Below are 19,916 nucleotides of genomic sequence, written 5' to 3'. Positions count from 1 at the left end.
GTGTGTGTGTGTGTGTGTGTGTGTGTGTGTTTCCATTAAAAGAAAGGTTAAACTTTGTTAAAAAAGAAAAGTCTTTTTTCTACACGTTGAACTCGGATTCCCAAGCACAACCATAGCACTAATCATTTATTGAATGCTTACTGTGTGTCACGCGTTGACCAAATGCTTTATGTACATTATTACCTTTACTTGTTACACTCCTAGTAGGTAGTAGAGTTATCCATATTATACAGAAGTTCCCCCAAACTTGCATAAAATCACAGAGGTAATCAGTGGTAGCAATGCCTGCTTTCAAACCCTCTGCTCTTACTTACTATGCTATTCTAACTCCAAGTGTGTTAGCATTGAAATATTACAATATTGCCATATTCTGACGGCTTTGAAGCCAAATGCCAATTCTAGGAGCCCAGGTTAGAGGTGTATTTTCTATAACTACATCTAGCTGGAAGACAAGTGTCATGTGACAGAAAATGAACAAAACTTGAAAAGTTTGGGTCTTGACTGTCTCATCCTAGCCTTTGACAGGTTCCTTAACTTCCCATATTCCATGTTTCCATCTCTGAAACGGTGATAACAATATTTCTTTTATTGGATTATATGAGATCCTGTGTAAATGTTTTGACACCACTTTTTAAAAAGCCTGCACTACACACAGCTTTCTAGGAGAGGGCACAATACAAAACAGTCCCAGCAAAACTGAGTGGCCTATTTGTTGGAGGACATAGAGATAAAGGGCACAGAATGGATGGTCCTACACTGTACGGTTCTCACACACACCTCTTTGATGATGCTATTCCTGTAACTACAGATTCTCTCACGGTAGCCTGCGCACCCTGGGAAGCCTCCTGTCCCATTCTGGAATAGACAGGCGCAGCGGGAAGCCAACTGTCCCAGTTTCAGGCCAACTGCCTTTTTCTCTGCCTGACCCAGGGAACCACAATAGCAGTCTGCTGCACACACTGAAGGGAGTTCTCAACACTTCCCCCTCTGGCTGGCAGCCTGGGGTGTCAGAAGCTGTGCAGCTCAAGTGTCCTCTCCCCATCCCCCTTAAGATGGAGCTAACTGAACGATTATGGTAAAGGACTCAGAACCCCATGGTGCCTCCACCCCCAGAAAAGAATTTATTACCAGGTTTTTCACCCGGTTGTAACATTTTTATTCCTAAATAAAAAAAAGATTTTCAGATAATAACAAAGGCATCTACCATTTACTACTATTTTAAAGCACCATTCATTTTGCCAGTACTTTTATCTCATTAGGACTTTAATCAGTCTTGCAAGACAGAAATTTTCTTCATTGTACAGATGTGGGAGCAGAGGTGCGGAAAAGTGAAATAAATTTACCTCTACACAAAGTTACCCAGAGGAAAATGGCAGAGGAGAGACTTCATGAAGTTGGGTCTGTCTGTCCACACAGACCAGACCGTGTTCACCCTCCACATGCAGCCGGGGCGCCTAGTAAGGTGCCAGTGAGAGTACTATGCAAACTCAGGTCCCGCGAGCTGAAGAGATGTAGACACACAAAGTGTGTCATCAGTGTCATTAGAGGTTCACTTCAAAGTCGCGGCCAAGTGAGTCCAACAGTTCCAATCTGGGTGAATATAAAAGTATTGCTGGAACCTCTCTCTCTGGGTCTGTCAAGTGCTTTAGATCATGAACTGGGAACGGCTGTTTCTGTACACAGCACACATTATCCAAAGGCAGCAATGTGAGGCAAACTCAGTACTGTGCGGATGGCTGTCATTTAGCAGATGCCAACAATCTAATTTCCTTAACAGATGATCATCCCATAGTAACAAAACCTAACACAAATTATTTTCAAAACACTACATGAGCTCGGAAGCAGGACTGAACCATTAGATAGGGGCTTGCGCCCTGAGATTTTGTGTTTTTATAGTCCTTACAGATATCCCTATAAGGTAACATGACATGTGTTAGCCACCTTTGAAAGATGACAATTCTGAGGCCTAGACAAGTCTTATTACTGTCCATAGCTCTCTGGTAAAATATTAGATAATGTCCACTTTTTTTTTTTTTAACTTCTTCTTGTCTCAGGAAAAAAATTAAGTTTGAGGGCCGTTTCATTTTTTTCCTCCCCTGTAAGCGTGAGTTCTGAGGCCCTTTTGACTTGACAGGAGTCATACTGTTCAGTTTCTCTGGCCACAGAAACTCAAGGCCCCACCCTCAGCAACAGCCTCATACTTTTTAAATACCTGCTTTCATGGTTATATCTTGAAGGTAGGTTAAATGTGTCATGATAAGTATACTGGAAAAACACTAGAGGAACCACAAGTTTTAAGAAACAGGTACTTGGTCATAAGGTAAGAGACCTGGGTCCTTCACTCACTCACGTGATCTTGTTGTGCAAAGTACTTAGCCTCCCTTGCGTATCTAATGGTGACAATTATATCTATGCTCCCTGGATTGGCAGCTTCCTCTCCAGCATGCCTAACATTGCTTACCAGGTAGTGAAAAAGGTTCTGGAGTTTTCATTCCTACGTGAGAAAGAAATTTTCAGTGACTTGCAGTTTGTTCCAGTGAGTACAATTTCCAAACTCCTTCTCGTCTCATGAACTCAAGAGATACAAGCACCAAAGGTCCCACTGCACTGTAGTTTCTGGCTTTTTACTTGAAAGTTCTGGCTACATGAACCCTCACTGTGCAAATCCATGCCAAACTCAGAGGAGCCTTCTGCCATGGTGCCTCATTAAGTCTGCCTCTATGCCAGGAGAGTGCTATGCTTAGTTACCTGGCGATCCTAGATGCTGAGATGTTATTAGCCAAAGCTAACAGTTAGCTTTTGCATGAAGTTGAAGTTTCTTTTGAGTACCTTTAGCTATAGAATCTAAGGCTGGACTGCATGCATCCAGGTCCCAGCAGCCTTGCCCTCAGCCATGCCCCCAGCAGAGCTAACTTTCCTGCTCCAGGAAGGCATGAACACTAGGGAGGAAAGGTACTTTTCTACCCTCTTCCCCAGCTAAATCTTTGTAGAATGACTGGTAGGCAGCAGTAAGCGAAATATTAATGAATAATAATCTCATGACAATATTCTCTTTAATACACGGGGGGATCCTTCTCTTCTCATACTTTGGCCAAGAAAGTAAACAAAGCTGTCTTACCAGGTATTTGGGTGGCTTCTTGGCTCTTCACACCTGAAGACAGAAATGAATATTGGTTAGTGTTAATCAACTATCTTGCATTGTTAATGCTCCCTTTGGTCTATACCTCCCCTATCTTCAACCCCACCCACCCCCCCAAAAAAAGGAAAAAGAAAACAGTAACAACAAAAACACCTTTCAATTGCTCTTCATTCTCTAACTGGACAAAGCCCAGACTCCTTATGGTGGAGTTCAAGAACTTCATTATCTGACCAACCTTATCTTCATAAGGCAGTCAGTCCCAGTACATCAGTTTTTAAATGAAATAGTACTGGGTCTAAGACTCTGCTTGGTTTAGCTCTATTGTCATTATAGTTATTAGCTCTGTGATTGCACAGGCTTAATCCCTCTGACCTTCATTTCCTTATTTACGCAAAAGAAATACCTTGTAGGTTTGTAGTAAGTGGTGATTAAAGGTGATACATTATAAAACTGTTCAGTACATTACTGCATGGAACATAATAATCTCACAATAATTAGAGTCCCTCTGTTTTGACTTAACTTATTCCTCAAACTCTCCATGTCCAGTAATGTCCTTAGTTCTAGGCGTCCTCATGCCTCCTTCTAACCTTGTAGCTAGTCTCTGAGAGTAAGTAGAAGATCACTTACCAGGTAAGACTGTGGACTCCTGGCTTTTCATTCCTGAAGATGAGAATAGGAAATATTTAGTGATAAACGCAGTAAGCTTGGAAATTTAACCTTATATTTATATAGCTATTTACAGTGGAAAACTCTAAAAGCTTTGAGAGTTTTGGGGAAAAGGGAAAGAGATTTAACCCACTGGTGCCTAACTTACTGTGAGAACTATGGCTAGTGATCCAGGCACTCTCCTAGATTAAGCAAAATATCTCTTGTTGATTTTTTTTAAGACTCTGACCTACATTTGTCATGATTTATTTTTAAAAATGAAACTTTCATAATCCCAGATATCAGAGCTATTCAGTCTTAATATTTTGGTATATTTCCTGTCTCTTAGCTATATATATATATGTACATGCTCATATACATTTTTTACTATTTTTCTCATTTTTTTGAGATGTAATTGACATAAAACACTGTATAAGTTTATGCTATACAGCATAATGACTTGAGTTACATATATTGTGACAGGATTACCACAATAAGTTTAATTAACATCCGGCATCTCATACAGATACCAAAAAAAAAAAAAAGGAAAAAATGTGTTTTTTTCCTTGTGATGAGAACTCGTAGGATCTATTCTCTTAACAGCTTTCAAATACACCACACAGCTGTTAACTATAGTCATGTTGTACATTACCTCCCCTGTACTTATTTATCTTATAACTGGAAGTTTGTACCGTTTGACATTTTAAAATAAATTTGATAGTATACTCCATATGCTGTTTTTATCCTATCTTTTAAAAAATTTTTATTGGAGTATAGTTGATTTACAATGTTTTAGTTTCAGGTGTACAGCAAAGTGAATCTGTTATATATATATATATATACATACATATATCCACTCTTTTTTAGATTCTTTTCCCATATAGGCCATTACAGAGTACTGAGTAGAGTTTGTTTTTATCCTTTTTTTATTGTCACTGTATTATAAGTACTTTCTCATATCTTTAGATATTTTTCAAAAACATGGTTTTTAAATTGGTTAGTGTTTCATAGTATGGATATAATTTATTTAACAATACCCAACTGTTGGATACTAAGGTTATTTATAAATTTTGGCTACCATAACACTGCATAAACATTTCTGTACATATTTTGTACACAAATTTTTATGTTTATTCCCTTAGGACAAATATCTAAAAGTGTTATAGCTAGGTTAAAAGGTATGGATGTTTTTAAGGCTAGTGATACATACTATTGAAATTGTCCTCCAGAAAAGTTCCAACTTATAATCTCACCAGTAATTTATGAGAGTGTTTCTGTCCCAGCACCCTTGAAGAATATCATTTTTAAGAAAGACAAAAAAAATTTGGGAATGAGTCATACTTTGGAATATACTAAATAATCAGATGGATATAGCTAATAGCATTTGTTACTCAGATTGCTAAAAACAGAAATACATATATAAAATCATTTTAATTTAGGAAAAAATGCCATTTTTCATGCTCCTGATGAACACCCTATGTTACAGAGTTTGTGGAATAATTAGTCACACCTTCCTCTATCCATGTAACAGCTAGCCTAAAGCAGAAGATAGTAAATTCTCTAGAACTAGTTTCTTATGTCATGTCTCTAACTGCTCCGCTGGGATGACCTATGGATTGTTAGATAGGAGACAGACAGAGCTGCTGGGTCGTCCTTAGAAAGAAGGATATCTGGAACTCAGGAGCGTCTCTTATATACCAAACTAGTAAGCTAATGTGGGTTCTGCCTTCTTCCCACTTTTCCTTACCATGCCCACCTGCTCCCACCCTCAGGAAGCTGTCTTACAAATGTAAGCCCCTAGAGTTTATGAAAATGTCTTACCAGGGTCTTCAAGTTTCTGGTTTTTCACACCTAAGTTACAAAAAGAAACTTACCAGTTTTAATGATAGAACAAAGTAATTGGGAGTTACCACAGTTGGAACAGAACTATTTTCAGGTAATTATAGCCATAAAGATCCACCTGATATATCCAGTAAGCTAATGCTACTAAATTTAAGTGTCAGCCACAGTCTAAATGCACCTTGGCTAATTGGGCTGGAACATTCTTCTGGACCCTCCTACTAAGAGAAACTGTTATACACAGTAAGTCTCCTAGCGATCTCCACAAGCTAGAAAAATGTCTGTCTTGAAGAGTTAGCTGAAGTCCCTGTGAAGTGACCAGTAAAACTTGTGGCTGCCCTGCCAATAAGAAGTGTTACTAAACAAGTCCTCAGGGGCATGAAATGCTTTACACAAGGACAGGAAATATCTTCCAAACGTCAGGTAAACTGCATACTTAAGGAAAGGCCAGATACTTTTCTCTCTTCAATAAAGAAAAACTTATTGTAGCTACATGGGCCAAATACATAACAAGGAACTTAAATGCAAAGAAGTGATTTGGGCCATATCACCGTAAGTGGAAACTTAGGGGCTGGGGAAAGCGTCTAATCACCCAGATGTTTTAGTCAAATGATACCAAACATCACCTTACTTGAAAAAGGCAAATGACTAACTTTTTCTACTTTCATCTGGTTGTTTGGTGTCACACAGGCTAACCTCAATGACTGAGAATAGAGCTATACATAAGAGGCCTCAGACCTGTCAAGAGTGCCTAGCCCTTCAGGTCCGCCCAGCCTTATTCCCTAGAATGGTTCCATATTGTTCAGATCTCCAGAGAGCCAACTCTCTCATTTGCAAGGGGGTAAATTTCCCCAGAATGGATTCTTTTTTCCGCCGCATATCTGCCAGGTTACTCCTTCATATGTGCAAAGTACTCTTTTTTGTCAGCTAAGAATTGAATTTGCTGAACAGGAAAGAGCTATTAAACATCTGTGTAGCTAATAAACATCCATTATTTTTAAAAATAGAGCATACTTACCAGAGTTGTAGACACTGATGTGTTGAAAATATTCTGAAATACAAACATGTTTTCATTACATAGTACTGTACTTAGATGTGAATGTCAGGTTCGGTCAAGATACAGGCAAAATATGGCAATATGAGAAATATAAAATTTCAGTCTCAAAAATGAATGGATATAGATTCATTTTAATTACTTTAAGAAGAATTCAAAGAAAAACTAGCCAGGAAGACAGCTAGAAATGGACCCTTATTTTCAAGCTATTTAAATAAATCTTCAAAAGGATCCACCCAAAGCATGCATCCGTCCAAGGCATTTCCTGTCAACTTTGGTTCAGATCTTTTGAGCCTAATTTGATAATGTTGTTCCTGACTACTCTTAGAATTCCTGTTTACCTTCCCAAATCTTCTCCATGGTCCTCTAAGAGAGACTATTTTTGTTATATTCTCCATTTTTCCCTGAGGAAGAGGAAACAGACCACATTACCGTTCTGTCTCCCCAGTCTTTCCCCTGATGAGGGAAGGAATCCTTCATCAGTCTCCCAAATATTACTTCCCAAGATGTCAAAACAAAGGAATACAAGTCTAACTGTGTGCATAGGAGTCATGGAGGGGTATTCAGGAGTCAAAGTCCTGTAATGATAGGCTAGGGTCAGAGTGGCATGGTCCCTGCCTGCCCAAGGCAAATGCAATACTTGAGAGAACAGCCACAGGCAAGGCTGGGATAGGCTTAGGGTGGGCTCCTGTACCCTCCCCCTGAAAAGGTAGTAGCAGTAGCATAACTCAGCCTTGAGAAGACAATGGCTGACAGTATGACAGTACAGTGGCGTGGCTCTGACCTATTCCTGTGAGAAATAACACTGATAAAATTCCCATTGCAGAGATAATACTCTAGAGCATATCTTACCGATGTTCTCAACGCAATTTGCAGTTTTTAGTCCTGAAACATAAAGATAAAGTTTTATTAGTTAGACACAATCTACCTTAGTAAAGATTTCAAATTGGTCTGTGCCTCTTGGTAATCTAATCTGTCAGCTCCTAGTCTATCAGACTCATAATTTAGTGGGAAGCAAATTACATTTTTGTATTCATAGTATAGTCACCAAAGAGCCGTAGCTCTAGATAAAACATCTAACTTTTCTGGAATTCAGTTCCCTTATGTGTATCTTTTATTGGGAGATCGCTTCACATGACCTCCAGAGTCCCATCCAAAGCTAACACTTTATTTATTTATGTATTTATTTTTAATAGAACTTTATTGGAGTATAATTGCTTCACAATACTGTGTTAGTTTCTGCTGTATAACAAAGTGAAAAGCTATACATATACATATTCCCCATATCCCCTCCCTCTTGAACCTCCCTCCCACCCTCCCTATCCCACCCCTCTAGGTCATCACAGAGCACCGAGCTGACCTCCCTGTGCTATGTGGCTGCTTCCCACTAGCTATCTATTTTACATTTGGTAGTGTATATATGTCCATGCCACTCTCTCACTTCTTCCCAGCTTACCCTTCCCCGTCCCCGTGTCCTCAAGTCCATTCTCTACGTCTACATCTTTATTCCTGCCCTGCAACTAGGTTCACCAGTACCAATTTTTTTTTGGATTCCATACATATGTGTTAGCATACGATATTTGTTTTTGTCTCTCTGACTTACTTCACTCTGTATGACAGACTATAGGTCTATCCATCTCACTACAAATAATTCAATTTCGCTCCTTTTTATGACTGAGTAACATTCCATCGTATATATGTGCCACATCTTCTTTAGCCATTCATCTGTCGATGGACATTTTCGTAGGCTCCATGCCTTGGCTATTGTAAATAGGGCTGCAATGAACATTGTGGTACGTGACTTTTTGAATTACGGTTTTCTCAGGGTGTATGTCCAGTAGTGGGATTGCTGGGTCACATGGTAGTTCTATTTTTAGTTTTTTAAGGAACCTCCATACTGTTTTCTAGTAGGTTTCTGGTGGCATCTTTAGGATTCTCTATGTATAGTATCCTGTCATCCGTAAACAGTGACAGTTTGCTACTTCTTTTCCAATTTGTATTCTTTTACTTCTTTTTCTTCTCTGATGGCCGTGGCTAGGACTTCCAAAAGTATGTTGAATAAGAGTGGTGAGAGTGGACATCCTTGTCTTGTTCCTGATCTTAGAGGAAATGCTGTCAGTTTTTCGCCATTGAATATGATGCTTGCTGTGGATTTGCCATATATGGCCTTTTTATGTTGAGGTAGGTTCCCTCTATGCCCATTTTCTGGAGAGTTTTTATCATAAATGGGTGTTGAATTTTGTCAAAAGCGTTTTCTGCATCTATTGAGATGATCATATGGTTTTTATTCCTTAATTTGTTAAGGTGGTGTATCACATTGATTGATTTGCATATATTGAAGAATCCTTGCATCCCTGGGATAAATCCCACTTGATCATGGTGTATGATCCTTTTAATATGTTGTTGGATTCTGTTTGCTAGTATGTTGCTCAGGATTTTTGCATCTATGTTCATCAGTGATATTGGTCTATAATTTTCTTCTTTTGTGATATCTTTGTCTGGTTTTGGTATCAGGGTGATGGTGACTTCGTAGAATGAATTTGGGAGTGTTTCTCCCTCTGCAATTTTTTGGAAGAGTTTGAGAAGGATCAAACTCTTGAGAAGGATCAGTGTTAGCTCTTCTCTAAATGTTTGATAGAATTCACCTGTGAAGCCATCTGGTCCTGACTTTTGTTTGTTGGAAGAGCTTTAATTACCGTTTCAATTTCATTACTTGTGATTGGTCTGTTTATATTTTCTAATTCTTCCTGGTTCAGTCTTGGAAAATTGTATCTTTCTAAGAATTTGTCCATTTCTTCGTGGCTGTCCATTTTATTGGCATATAGTTGTTTGTAGTAGTCTCTTATAATCCTTTGTATTTCTGCAGTGTCAGTTGTGATTTCTCCTTTTTCATTTCTAATTTTATTGATTTGCATCCTCTGTTTTTTTCTTGATGAGGCTGGCTAAGGGTTTATCAATTTTGTTTATCTTCTCAAAGATTTTAGATTTATTGATCTTTGCTATTGTTTTCTTCATTTCTATTTCATTTATTTCTGCTCTGATCTTTATGATTTATTTCCTTCTACTGACTTTGGGTTTTCTTTGTTCTTCTTTCTCTAGATGTTTTAAGTGTAGGGTTAGATTGTTTATTTGAGATTTTTCTTGTTTCTTGAGGTGAGATTGAATTGCTATAAACTTCCTTCTTAGAACTGCTTTTGCCGTGTCCTGTAGGTTTGGGGTCATCGTATTTTCATTGTCATTTGATTCTATGTATTTTTTTATTCCTTCTTTGACTTCTTCACTGATCTCTTGGTTGTTTAGCCTCCATGTATTTGTGTTTTTTACAGTTTTTTTTCCTGTAATTGATTTCCAATCTCATAGCGTTGTGGTCAGAAAAGATGCTTGATACAATTTCAATTTTCTTAAATTTACGGAGGCTTGATTTGTGACCCAAGATGTGATCTATCCTGGAGAATGTTCCATGAGCATTTGAGAAGAAAGTGTATTCTGCCACTTTCGGGTGGAACGTTCTATAGATATCAATTAAGTCTATCTGGTCTATTGTGTCATTTAAAGCTTGTGTTTCCTTACTTATTTTCTGTTTGGGTGATCTGTCCATTGGTGTAAGTAGCATGTTAAAGTCCCCTACTATTATTGTGTTACTGTTGATTTCTCCTTTCACGGTTGTTAGCATTTGCCTCATGTATTGAGGTGCTCCTATGTTGGGTGAATAAACATTTACAATTGTTATATCTTCTTCTTGGATTGATCCTTTGACTGTTAGGTAGTGTCCCTCCTTATCTCTTGTAACAGTCTTTATTTTAAAGTCTATTTTATCTGATACGAGCTACTCCAGCTTTCTTTTGATTTCCATTTGCATGGAATATCTTTTCCCATCCCTTCACTTTCAGTTTGTATGTGTCTCTAGGTCTGAAGTGGGTCTCTTATAGACAGCATATATATGGGTCTTGTTTTTGTATCCATTCAGCCAGTCTGTGTCTTTTGGTTGGGGCATTTAATCCACTTACATTCAAGGTTATTATCAATATGTATGTTCCTATTACCATTTTCTTAATTGTTCTGGGTTTGGTTTTGTGGGTCTTTTTCTTCTCTTGTGTTTCCCGCCTAGAGAAGTTTCTTTGGTGGTGCTGAATTCTCTTAGCTTTTGCTTGTCTGAGAAGTTTCTGATTTCTCCTTTGAATCTGAATGAGATCCTTGCTGGGTAGACTAATCTTGGTTGTAGGTTTGTCTCTTTCATCACTTTAAGTATATCCTGCCACTCCCTCTGGCCTGTAGAGTTTCTGCTGAAAACTCAGCTGATAACCTTATGGGGATTCCTTTGTATGTTATTTTTTGTTTTTCCCTTGCTGCTTTTAATATTTTTTCTTTGAATTTAATTTTTGTCAGTTTGATTAATATGTGTCTTGGTGTGCTTCTCCTAGGGTTCGTCCTGTATGGGACTCTCTGTGCTTCCTGGACTTGGGTGACTATTGCCTTTCCCATGTTAGGGAAGTTTTCCACTATAATTTCTTCAAATATTTTCTCAGACCCTTTTTCTTTTCTTCTTCTTGGACCCCTATAATTCGAATGTTGGTGTGTTTAGTGTTGTCCCAGAGGTCTCTGAGACTGTCTTCAATTCTTTTCATTCTTTTTTCTTTATTGTGCTCTTTGGTAGTTATTTCCACCGTTTTGTCTTCCAGCTCACTTATTCACTCTTCTGCCTCAGTTATTCTGTTATTGATTCCTTCTAGTGTATTTTTCATTTCAGTTACTGTGTTGTTCATCATTGTTTGTTTGTTCTTCTAGATCTTTGTTAAACATTTCTTGTATTTTCTCAATCCATGCCTCCATTCTATTTCCGAGATTCTGGATCATCTTTACTATCATTACTCTGAATTCTTTTTCAGGTAGATTGCCTACTTCCTCTTCATTTATTTGGTCTTGTAGGTTTTTACCTTGCTCTTTCATCTGTGACTATTTTTTGCCATCTCTTTTTTTTTTTTTTTTTTAATGAGTGTGATTGTGTTCCTGTCTTACTGGTTGTATGGCCTGAGGCTTCCAACACTGGCGTTTGTAGGCTGTTGCGTAGAGCTGGGTCTTGGTGCTGAGATGAGGACCTCCATGAGACCTCACTCTGATGAATATTCTCTGAGGTTTCTGTTATCCCAGTGGTTAGGACTCAGAGCTCCCACCACAGGAGCTGTTGCCCAACCCCCAGCTCATGAACCAAGATCCTGCAGGCCACGTGGGGTGGCAAAAAAAAAAAAAAAAAAAAAAGAGAACAGTAGCAAAGTAAAAAATAAAATTAGACTAGGAAACTAACAGATACATTAGAAATAATATAAAAATTAAAATATAGATGAAACAACAACCAGAAGGTACAACAGTACCACAGTAGTAAAAGAGGGGAGGAGGGAAAAGAAGAAAAAAGCAAAAAAAAAAGGGGTGTAAACGCCTTGACTCTGGAGGGTGGGGCCTAAGCAAGGGTAAGGTTTGGGTGTTGGGTGGGGCCAGTGCTCAGGACCCACAGGGCTGGAAAAGGCCCTGGGGTCTGTAGGAGGTGGGGCTTAGGCTCAACGGAACAGAAGGGGCCCAGGCGTGCCCCCCACCCCTGGTCTCAGAGGGTGGGGGACCTCACCTGGGAGCCCAGCAGGTTTCCTGGGCTTGAGTGAAAGGGACAAACGCCTTCCTCTCCTCTCCCGCTCCTCTGGTCCTGGAGGTCCCCTCCTGCCTGCCTCTCCTGATCTCCCCGGCCTCCTTCCTATGCCCCCAGGACCAATGCAGCCGGGGGCGGGGGGCTTGGAGGGCAGGGGACTGGCCTGGGAGCTCAGCAGGCTCCTCGGGCCTGAGTGGGTGGGCAATTGCCCTCTGCTCCTCTCCCAATCCTCCTGGAGGGCCCCTCTGCCTGCCTCTCCTGATCTCCCTGGCCTCAGGGGCGCCAATCTGGCCTCCACTTCTCTTCCCCCCTCAGTCCCCCCACGTCCTACCTGTTCACTTGGGGGTTTCTCCCATCTCCTTGGCCATCAGGGTCCCCCATCAGCGGCCAGCAGGCACCCTAGTTGTGGGGAGACCTAACTCGGCATCTTCCCACACTGCCCTCTTGACTCTGCCCCCCCAAGCTAACACTTTATGATTATATGATTAGTCTGAAAAAATTAGGAGAAAATTTATCTGTCTGTTTAACGAATTCTCTCTTCAGATACTAAATGTCCTCCTCAACAGTTAACCTAACCCTTTACTATGGCTTGCTAGCAATCAGGGTGGAGCTGAGTGGAGAGAGTCTGGTGCTGACAGCTTCCACCTTGCTGCACTTCCCAGCCTGAAAGGCCTGCTGGGTGGGGCTGCTAGTATTTGCAGTGGCTAGGCACTGAAACTCAGGGAGATGGACCCTGGGAGAGGACTCTGTGTAGCTGTGCAGAAACAGCCCAGAGGGCCTGGGGTGTGATCTGGGCCAAACCAGAGCTCATTGTCAGCACGCATGGCAGGGCTTGGCTCCAGCAGTCATCTCTGTTGGTGTGCACAGTATGTGACAGGCAGCATCAGATAATCACACGTGAGGAGTACTCAGATGTTCCTTTCCTGGCAGAAGGGCTCCAGTTCTGCCCACCTCACACAGCAGCTTGGAGCCGCATTTGGGGCAGAGAGGTCCTGGGAGAGCCCTACCATAGAGGCAGCCCCAGTCCCAGGTGGCAACGCAATCACCTTGATTCCTGCAGTCACAACACCCCAGCCCCCAGCACCAGCCTAGTACTAGGCAAGAAAGGGATGGGACTCCATGGAGCAAAGAGGAGGCCCCACCCAAATCCAGTGCAGGCTCTGGTCACCACAACACCAATCACATGCCCTATCAAGGGGATAACGCTCTGAGGAAAGATGCGGCTAGCATCCATACCAAAAGCAGCCATTGCACCAAAATTATTGGACTCATACAGTCTACTCAGGAATGCTCCCACATAAAAACCAGCCCTTCAAGACCACAGTAGATAACTGTTTCTCCTAAATTTATAGAGGCATAAATTTAAGTAAAATTTAAAAAGCACAGGAACTGGTCCCAGTTAAAAGAACAAGAGAGGGGCTTCCCTGCTGGCACAGCAGTTAAGAATCCACCTGCCAAGGCAGGGGACACAGGTTCGAGCCCTGGTCCGGGAAGATCCCACATGTGGCGGAGCAACTAAGTCCGTGCACCACAACTACTTAGCCTGTGCTCTAGAACCCACGAACCGCAATTACTGAGCCAGTGCGCCACTACTACTGAAGCCCACGCACCTAGAGCCCATGCTCAGCAACAAGAGAAGCCACCACAATGAGAAGCCCACACACTGCAACAAAGAGCAGGTCCTGCTCACTGCAACTAGAGAAAGCCTGTGTGCAGCAATGAAGACCCAATGAAGCCAACAATAAATAAATTAAATAAATAATTTTTTTAAAGTTATAAAAATTTTTAAATAAATTAAAAAACGAGAGAAATCCTCTGAAAGAACAAACAATGAAACAGACCTCTTCACTCTACTTGACCCTGAGTTCAAAAAGGAGGTAGTAAAAATGCTAAATGAATTAAGAACGATTATTGATAGAAATGCAGAATCACTATAACAAGGAATTAGAAACTATAAAGAGGAGCCAATCAAAAACAACTCAATTACCAAGATAAAAACCAATCTAGAAGCAATGAATAGCATACTAAATAATGTAGAAGAACGAATAAGTGATCTGGAAGATAGAATAATGGAAATCACCCAATCAGAACAAAAGACAGAAAGACAAATAAAAAAAAAATGAAAGCAATATACGAGGTCTATGGGATGATATAAAACGTGCCAAACTTAAGGTCCCACAAGCTGCATGGCAAGGCCAAAATATATATATATATATATATATATATATATATATATATATATTTGAAGAAATTATGGCTGAAACCTTCCCAAACCTAAAGAAGGAAACAGATATCTAGGTACAGGAAGCATAGAGGGTCCCAAATAAGATGAACCTAAACAGATCAACACCAAGACATATTATAATTAAAATGGGGGGGGGGACCTTGAAGATGGCGGAAGAGTAAGACGCGGAGATCGCCTTCCTCCCCACGGATACACCAGAAATACATCTACACGTGGAACAACTCCTACAGAACACCTACTGAAGGCTGGCAGAAGACCTCAGACCTCCCAAAAGGCAAGAAACTCCCCACGTACCTGGGTAGGGCAAAAGAAAAAAAGAAAAAACAGAGACAAAAGAATAAGGACGGCACCTGCGCCAGTGGGAGGGAGCTGTGAAGGAGGAAAAGTTTCCACACACTAGGAAGCCCCTCCGCGGGCGGAGACTGCGGGAGGCGGAGGGGGGGGCTTCGGGACCGAGGAGTAGTGCACAGCGACGGGTGCGGAGGGCAAAGCGGGGAGATTCCCGCACAGAGGATCGGTGCCGACCGGCACTCACCAGCCCGAGAGGCTTGTCTGCTCACCCGCCCGGGCGGGCGGGGCTGCGAGCTGAAGCTCGGGTTTCGGTTTTGGACGGAGCGCAGGGAGAGGACTGGGGTTGGCGGCTTGAACATAGCCTGAAGGGGTTAGTGCACCACGACTAGCCGGGAGGGAGTTCGGGGAAAAGCCTGCACCTGCCGAAGAGGCAAGAGACTTTTTCTTCCCTCTTTGTTTCCTGGTGCGCGAGGAGAGGGGTTTAAGAGCGCTGCTTAAAGGAACTCCAGAGACGGGCGCGAGCCGCGGCTAAAAGCGCGAACCCCAGAGACGGGCGCGAGCCGCGGCTAAAAGCGCGAACCCCAGAGATGGGCGCGAGCCGCGGCTAAAAGCGCGGACCCCAGAGACGGGCGGGAGACGCTAAGGCTGCTGCTGCCGCCACCAAGGGGCCTGTGTGCGAGCACAGGTCACTCTCCACACCCCTCTTCCGCGGAGCCTGTGCAGCCCGCCACTGCCAGGTTCCCGGGAACCAGGGACAACTTCCCCGGGAGAACGCACGGCGGGCCTCAGGCTGGTGCAACGTCACGTCACGCCGGCCTCTGCCGCAACGTCACGCCGCCTCTGACGCCGCAGGCCCGCCCCGCACGCAGTGCCCCTCCTTCCCCCCCCTCACCCCCGGCCTGAGTGAGCCTGAGCCCCCGAATCAGCGGCCCCTTTAACCCTTTCCTGTCTGAGCAAAAAACAGACGCCCTCCAGCGACCTACACGCAGAGGCAGGGCCAAATCCAAAGCTGAGCTCCTGTGAGCTGTGAGAACAAAGAAGAGAAAGGGAAATCTTTCCCAGCAGCCTCAGAAGCAGCGGATTAAAGCTCCACAATCAACTTGATATACCCTGCATCTGTGGAATACCTGAATAGACAAGGAATGATCCCAAATTGAAGAGGTGGAATTTAGGAGCGAGATCTATGATTTTTTTCCCTTTTCCTCTTTTTGTGAATGTGTACGTGTATGCTTATGTGTGAGATCTTGTCTGTATACTCTTGCTTCCACCATTTGTCCTAGGGCTCTATCCGTCCATGGTTTTTTAAAAAAAAATTTTTTTCTCAATAATTAATTTTAATTGTAATAACTTTATTATACTTTACCGTCGTTCCTTCTTTCTTTCTTTCTTTCTTTCCGTCCTTCCCTCCTTTAGACAACGAATCACCCCAAATTGAGGAGGTGGTCTCTGAGAGCAAGATTTATGATTTTTCCCCCTTTACCTCTTTTTGTGAAGGTGTATGTGTATGCTTCTGTATAAGATTTTCTCTGTATAGCTTTGCTTCCAACATTTGTCCTAAGGTTCTATCCGTCCCTCTTTTTTTTTTTTTTTTTCTAAATATTTTTTAATTCAATAACTATATTATACTTTATTTTATTTTTACTGCATCTTCTTTCTTTCTGTCTTTTTTCCTTCTTTCCCTCCTTCCTTCCTTCCTTCCTTCCTCCCTCCCTCCTTTCTTTCCTTCTTTGCTTCTTTCTCCCTTCCTTCCTTTCCTCCTTTCCTTCTTTCTTTCCTCATACTTCTACTAATTCTCTCTACTTTTTCTCCCTTTTATTCTGAGCCGTGTGGATGAAAGTCTCTTGGTGCTCCAGCCAGGAGTCAGGGCTCTGCCTCTGAGGTAGGAGAGCCAACATCAGGACACTGGTCAACAAGAGACCTCCCAGCTCCACATAATATTAAACGGTGGAAATCTCCCAGTGACCTCCATCTTAACACCAGCACCCAGCTTCACTCAACGACCAGCAAGCCACAGTGCTAGACAACCTATGCCAAACAACTAGCAAAACAGGAACACAACCCCACCCATTAGCAGAGAGGCTGCCTAAAATCATAATAAGGCCACAGACACCCCAAAACACACCACCAGACGTGAACCTGCCCACTAGAGAGACAAGATCCAGCCTCATCCACCACAACACAGGCACTAGTCCCCTCCACCAGGAAGCCTACACAACCCACTGAAACAACCTTAGCCACTGGAGACAGACATCAAAAACAACGGGAACTACGAACGTGCAGCCTGCAAAAAGGAGACCCCAAACACAGTAAGATAAGCAAAATGAGAAGACAGAAAAACACACAGCAGATGAAGGAGCAAGATAAAAATGCACCAGACCTAACAAATGAAGAGAAAATAGGCAGTCTACCTGAAAAAGAATTCAGAATAATGATAGTAAGGATGATCCGAAATCTTGGAAGTAGAATGGACAAAATGCAAGAAGCAGTTAACAAGGACCTAGAAGAAATAAAGATGAAACAAGCAATGATGAACAACGCAATAAATGAAATTAAAAGTACTCTAGATGGGATCAATAACAGAATAACTGAGGCAGAAGAACGGATAAGTGACCTGGAAGATAAAATAGTGGAAATAACTACTGCAGAGCAGAATAAAGAAAAAAGAATGAAAAGAACTGAGGACAGTCTCAGAGACCTCTGGGACAACATTAAACGCACCAACATTCGAATTATAGGGGTTCCAGAAGAAGAAGAGAAAAAGAAAGGGACTGAGAAAATATTTGAAGAGATTATAGTTGAAAACTTCCCTAATATGGGAAAGGGAATAGTTAATCAAGTCCAGGAAGCACAGAGAGTCCCATACAGGATAAATACAAGGAGAAATACGCCAAGACACATATTAATCAAACTGTCAAAAATTAAATACAAAGAAAGCATATTAAAAGCAGCAAGGGAAAAACAGCAAATAACACACAAGGGAGTCCCCATAAGGTTAACAGCTGATCTCTCAGCAGAAACCCTACAAGCCAGAAGGGAGTGGCAGGACATACTGAAAGTGATGAAGGAGAAAAACCTGCAACCAAGGCTACTCTACCCAGCAAGGATCTCATTCAGATTTGATGGAGAAATTAAAACCTTTACAGACAAGCAAAAGCTGAGAGAGTTTAGCACCACCAAACCAGCTTTACAGCAAATGCTAAAGGAACTTCTCTAGACAAGGAACACAAGAGAAGGAAAAGACCTATAATAACGAACCCAAAACAATATAGAAAATGGGAATAGGAACATACATATCGATAATTACCTTAAATGTAAATGGACTAAATGCTCCCACCAAAAGACACAGATTGGCTGAATGGATACAAAAACAAGACCCTTATATATGCTGTCTACAAGAGACCCACTTCAGACCTAGAGACACATACAGACTGAAAATAAGGGGATGGAAAAAGATATTCCATGCAAATGGAAACCAAAAGAAAGCTGGAGTAGCAATTCTCATATCAGACAAAATAGACTTTAAAATAAGGACTATTACAAGAGACAAAGAAGGACACTACATAAAGATCAAGGGATCGATCCAAGAAGAAGATATAACAATTGTAAATATTTATGCACCCAACATAGGAGCACCTCAATACATAAGGCAAATACTAACAGCCATAAAAGGGGAGATTGACGGTAACACATTCATAGTAGGGGACTTTAACACCCCACTTTCACCCATGGACAGATCATCCAAAATGAAAATAAATAAGGAAACACAAGCTTTAAATGATACATTAAACAAGACGGACTTAATTGATATTTATAGGACACTCCATCCAAAAACAACAGAATACACATTTTTCTCAAGTGCTCATGGAACATTCTCCAGGATAGATCATATCTTGGGTCACAAATCAAGCCTTGGTAAACTTAAGAAAATTGAAATTGTATCAAGTATCTTTTCTGACCACAACGCCATGAGACTAGATATCAATTACAGGAAAAGATCTGTAAAAAATACAAACACATGGAAGCTAAACAATACACTACTTAATAATGAAGTGATCACTGAAGAAATCAAAGAGGGAATAAAAAAATACCTAGAAACAAATGACAATGGAGACACAACGACCCAAAACCTATGGGATGCAGCAAAAGCAGTTCTAAGGGGGAAGTTTATAGCAATACAAGCCCACCTTAAGAAGCAGGAAACATCTCGAATAAACAACCTAACCTTGCACCTCAAGCAATTAGAGAAAGAAGAACAAAAAAACCCCAAAGCTAGCAGAAGGAAAGAAATCATAAAAATCAGATCAGAAATAAATGAAAAAGAAATGAAGGAAACGATAGCAAAGATCAATAAAACTAAAAGCTGGTTCTTTGAGAAGATAAACAAAATAGATAAACCACTAGCCAGACTCATCAAGAAAAAAAGGGAGAAGACTCAAATCAATAGAATTAGAAATGAAAAAGGAGAAGTAACAACTGACACTGCAGAAATAAAAAAAATCATAAGAGATTACTACAAGCAACTCTATGCCAATAAAATGGACAATCTGGAAGAAATGGACAAATTCTTAGAAATGCACAACCTAACAAGACTGAATCAGGAAGAAATAGAAAATATGAACAGACCAATCACAAGCACTGAAATTGAAACTGTCATTAAAAATCTTCCAACAAACAAAAGCCCAGGACCAGATGGCTTCACAGGCGAATTCTATCAAACATTTAGAGAAGAGCTAACACCTATCCTTCTCAAACTCTTCCAAAATATAGCAGAGGGAGGAACACTCCCAAATTCCTTCTACGAGGCCACCATCACCTTGATACCAAAACCAGACAAGGATGTCACAAAGAAAGAAAACTACAGGCCAATATCACTGATGAACATAGATGCAAAAATCCTCAACAAAATACTAGCAAACAGAATCCAACAGCACATTAAAAGGATCATACACCATGATCAAGTGGGGTTTATTCCAGGAATGCAAGGATTCTTCAATATACGCAAATCTATCAATGTGATAAACCATATTAACAAATTGAAGGAGAAAAACCATATGATCATCTCAATAGA

General features: G+C 41.1%; 1 protein-coding gene across 1 annotated transcript in view; it reads right to left on the bottom strand.

Annotated features, from left to right (window-relative positions):
- The window catches only part of ART3 (ADP-ribosyltransferase 3 (inactive)), a 44,820-nt gene that overhangs the window by 3,662 nt on the left and 21,242 nt on the right, over positions 1-19,916 (bottom strand). The window contains exons 3-9 of the mRNA XM_022599525.2: positions 7,530-7,562; positions 6,642-6,674; positions 5,606-5,635; positions 3,767-3,799; positions 3,119-3,151; positions 2,462-2,494; positions 1,129-1,161 (exon numbers count right to left, since the gene is read on the bottom strand). Of these exons, the coding sequence (XP_022455233.2) occupies positions 1,129-1,161; positions 2,462-2,494; positions 3,119-3,151; positions 3,767-3,799; positions 5,606-5,635; positions 6,642-6,674; positions 7,530-7,562 (228 nt within the window). The remainder of the gene's footprint in view (positions 1-1,128; positions 1,162-2,461; positions 2,495-3,118; positions 3,152-3,766; positions 3,800-5,605; positions 5,636-6,641; positions 6,675-7,529; positions 7,563-19,916) is intronic.

The sequence above is a fragment of the Delphinapterus leucas genome, chromosome 5 (genome assembly GCF_059928025.1).
Source record: "Delphinapterus leucas isolate spDelLeu-1000000601 "Yukka" chromosome 5, BTC_Dleu_Yukka2, whole genome shotgun sequence".
Taxonomy (NCBI): Eukaryota; Metazoa; Chordata; class Mammalia; order Artiodactyla; family Monodontidae; genus Delphinapterus; species Delphinapterus leucas.
Note: the sequence above shows the minus strand (reverse complement) of the source record. Positions and strands in the feature narration are given on the sequence as shown.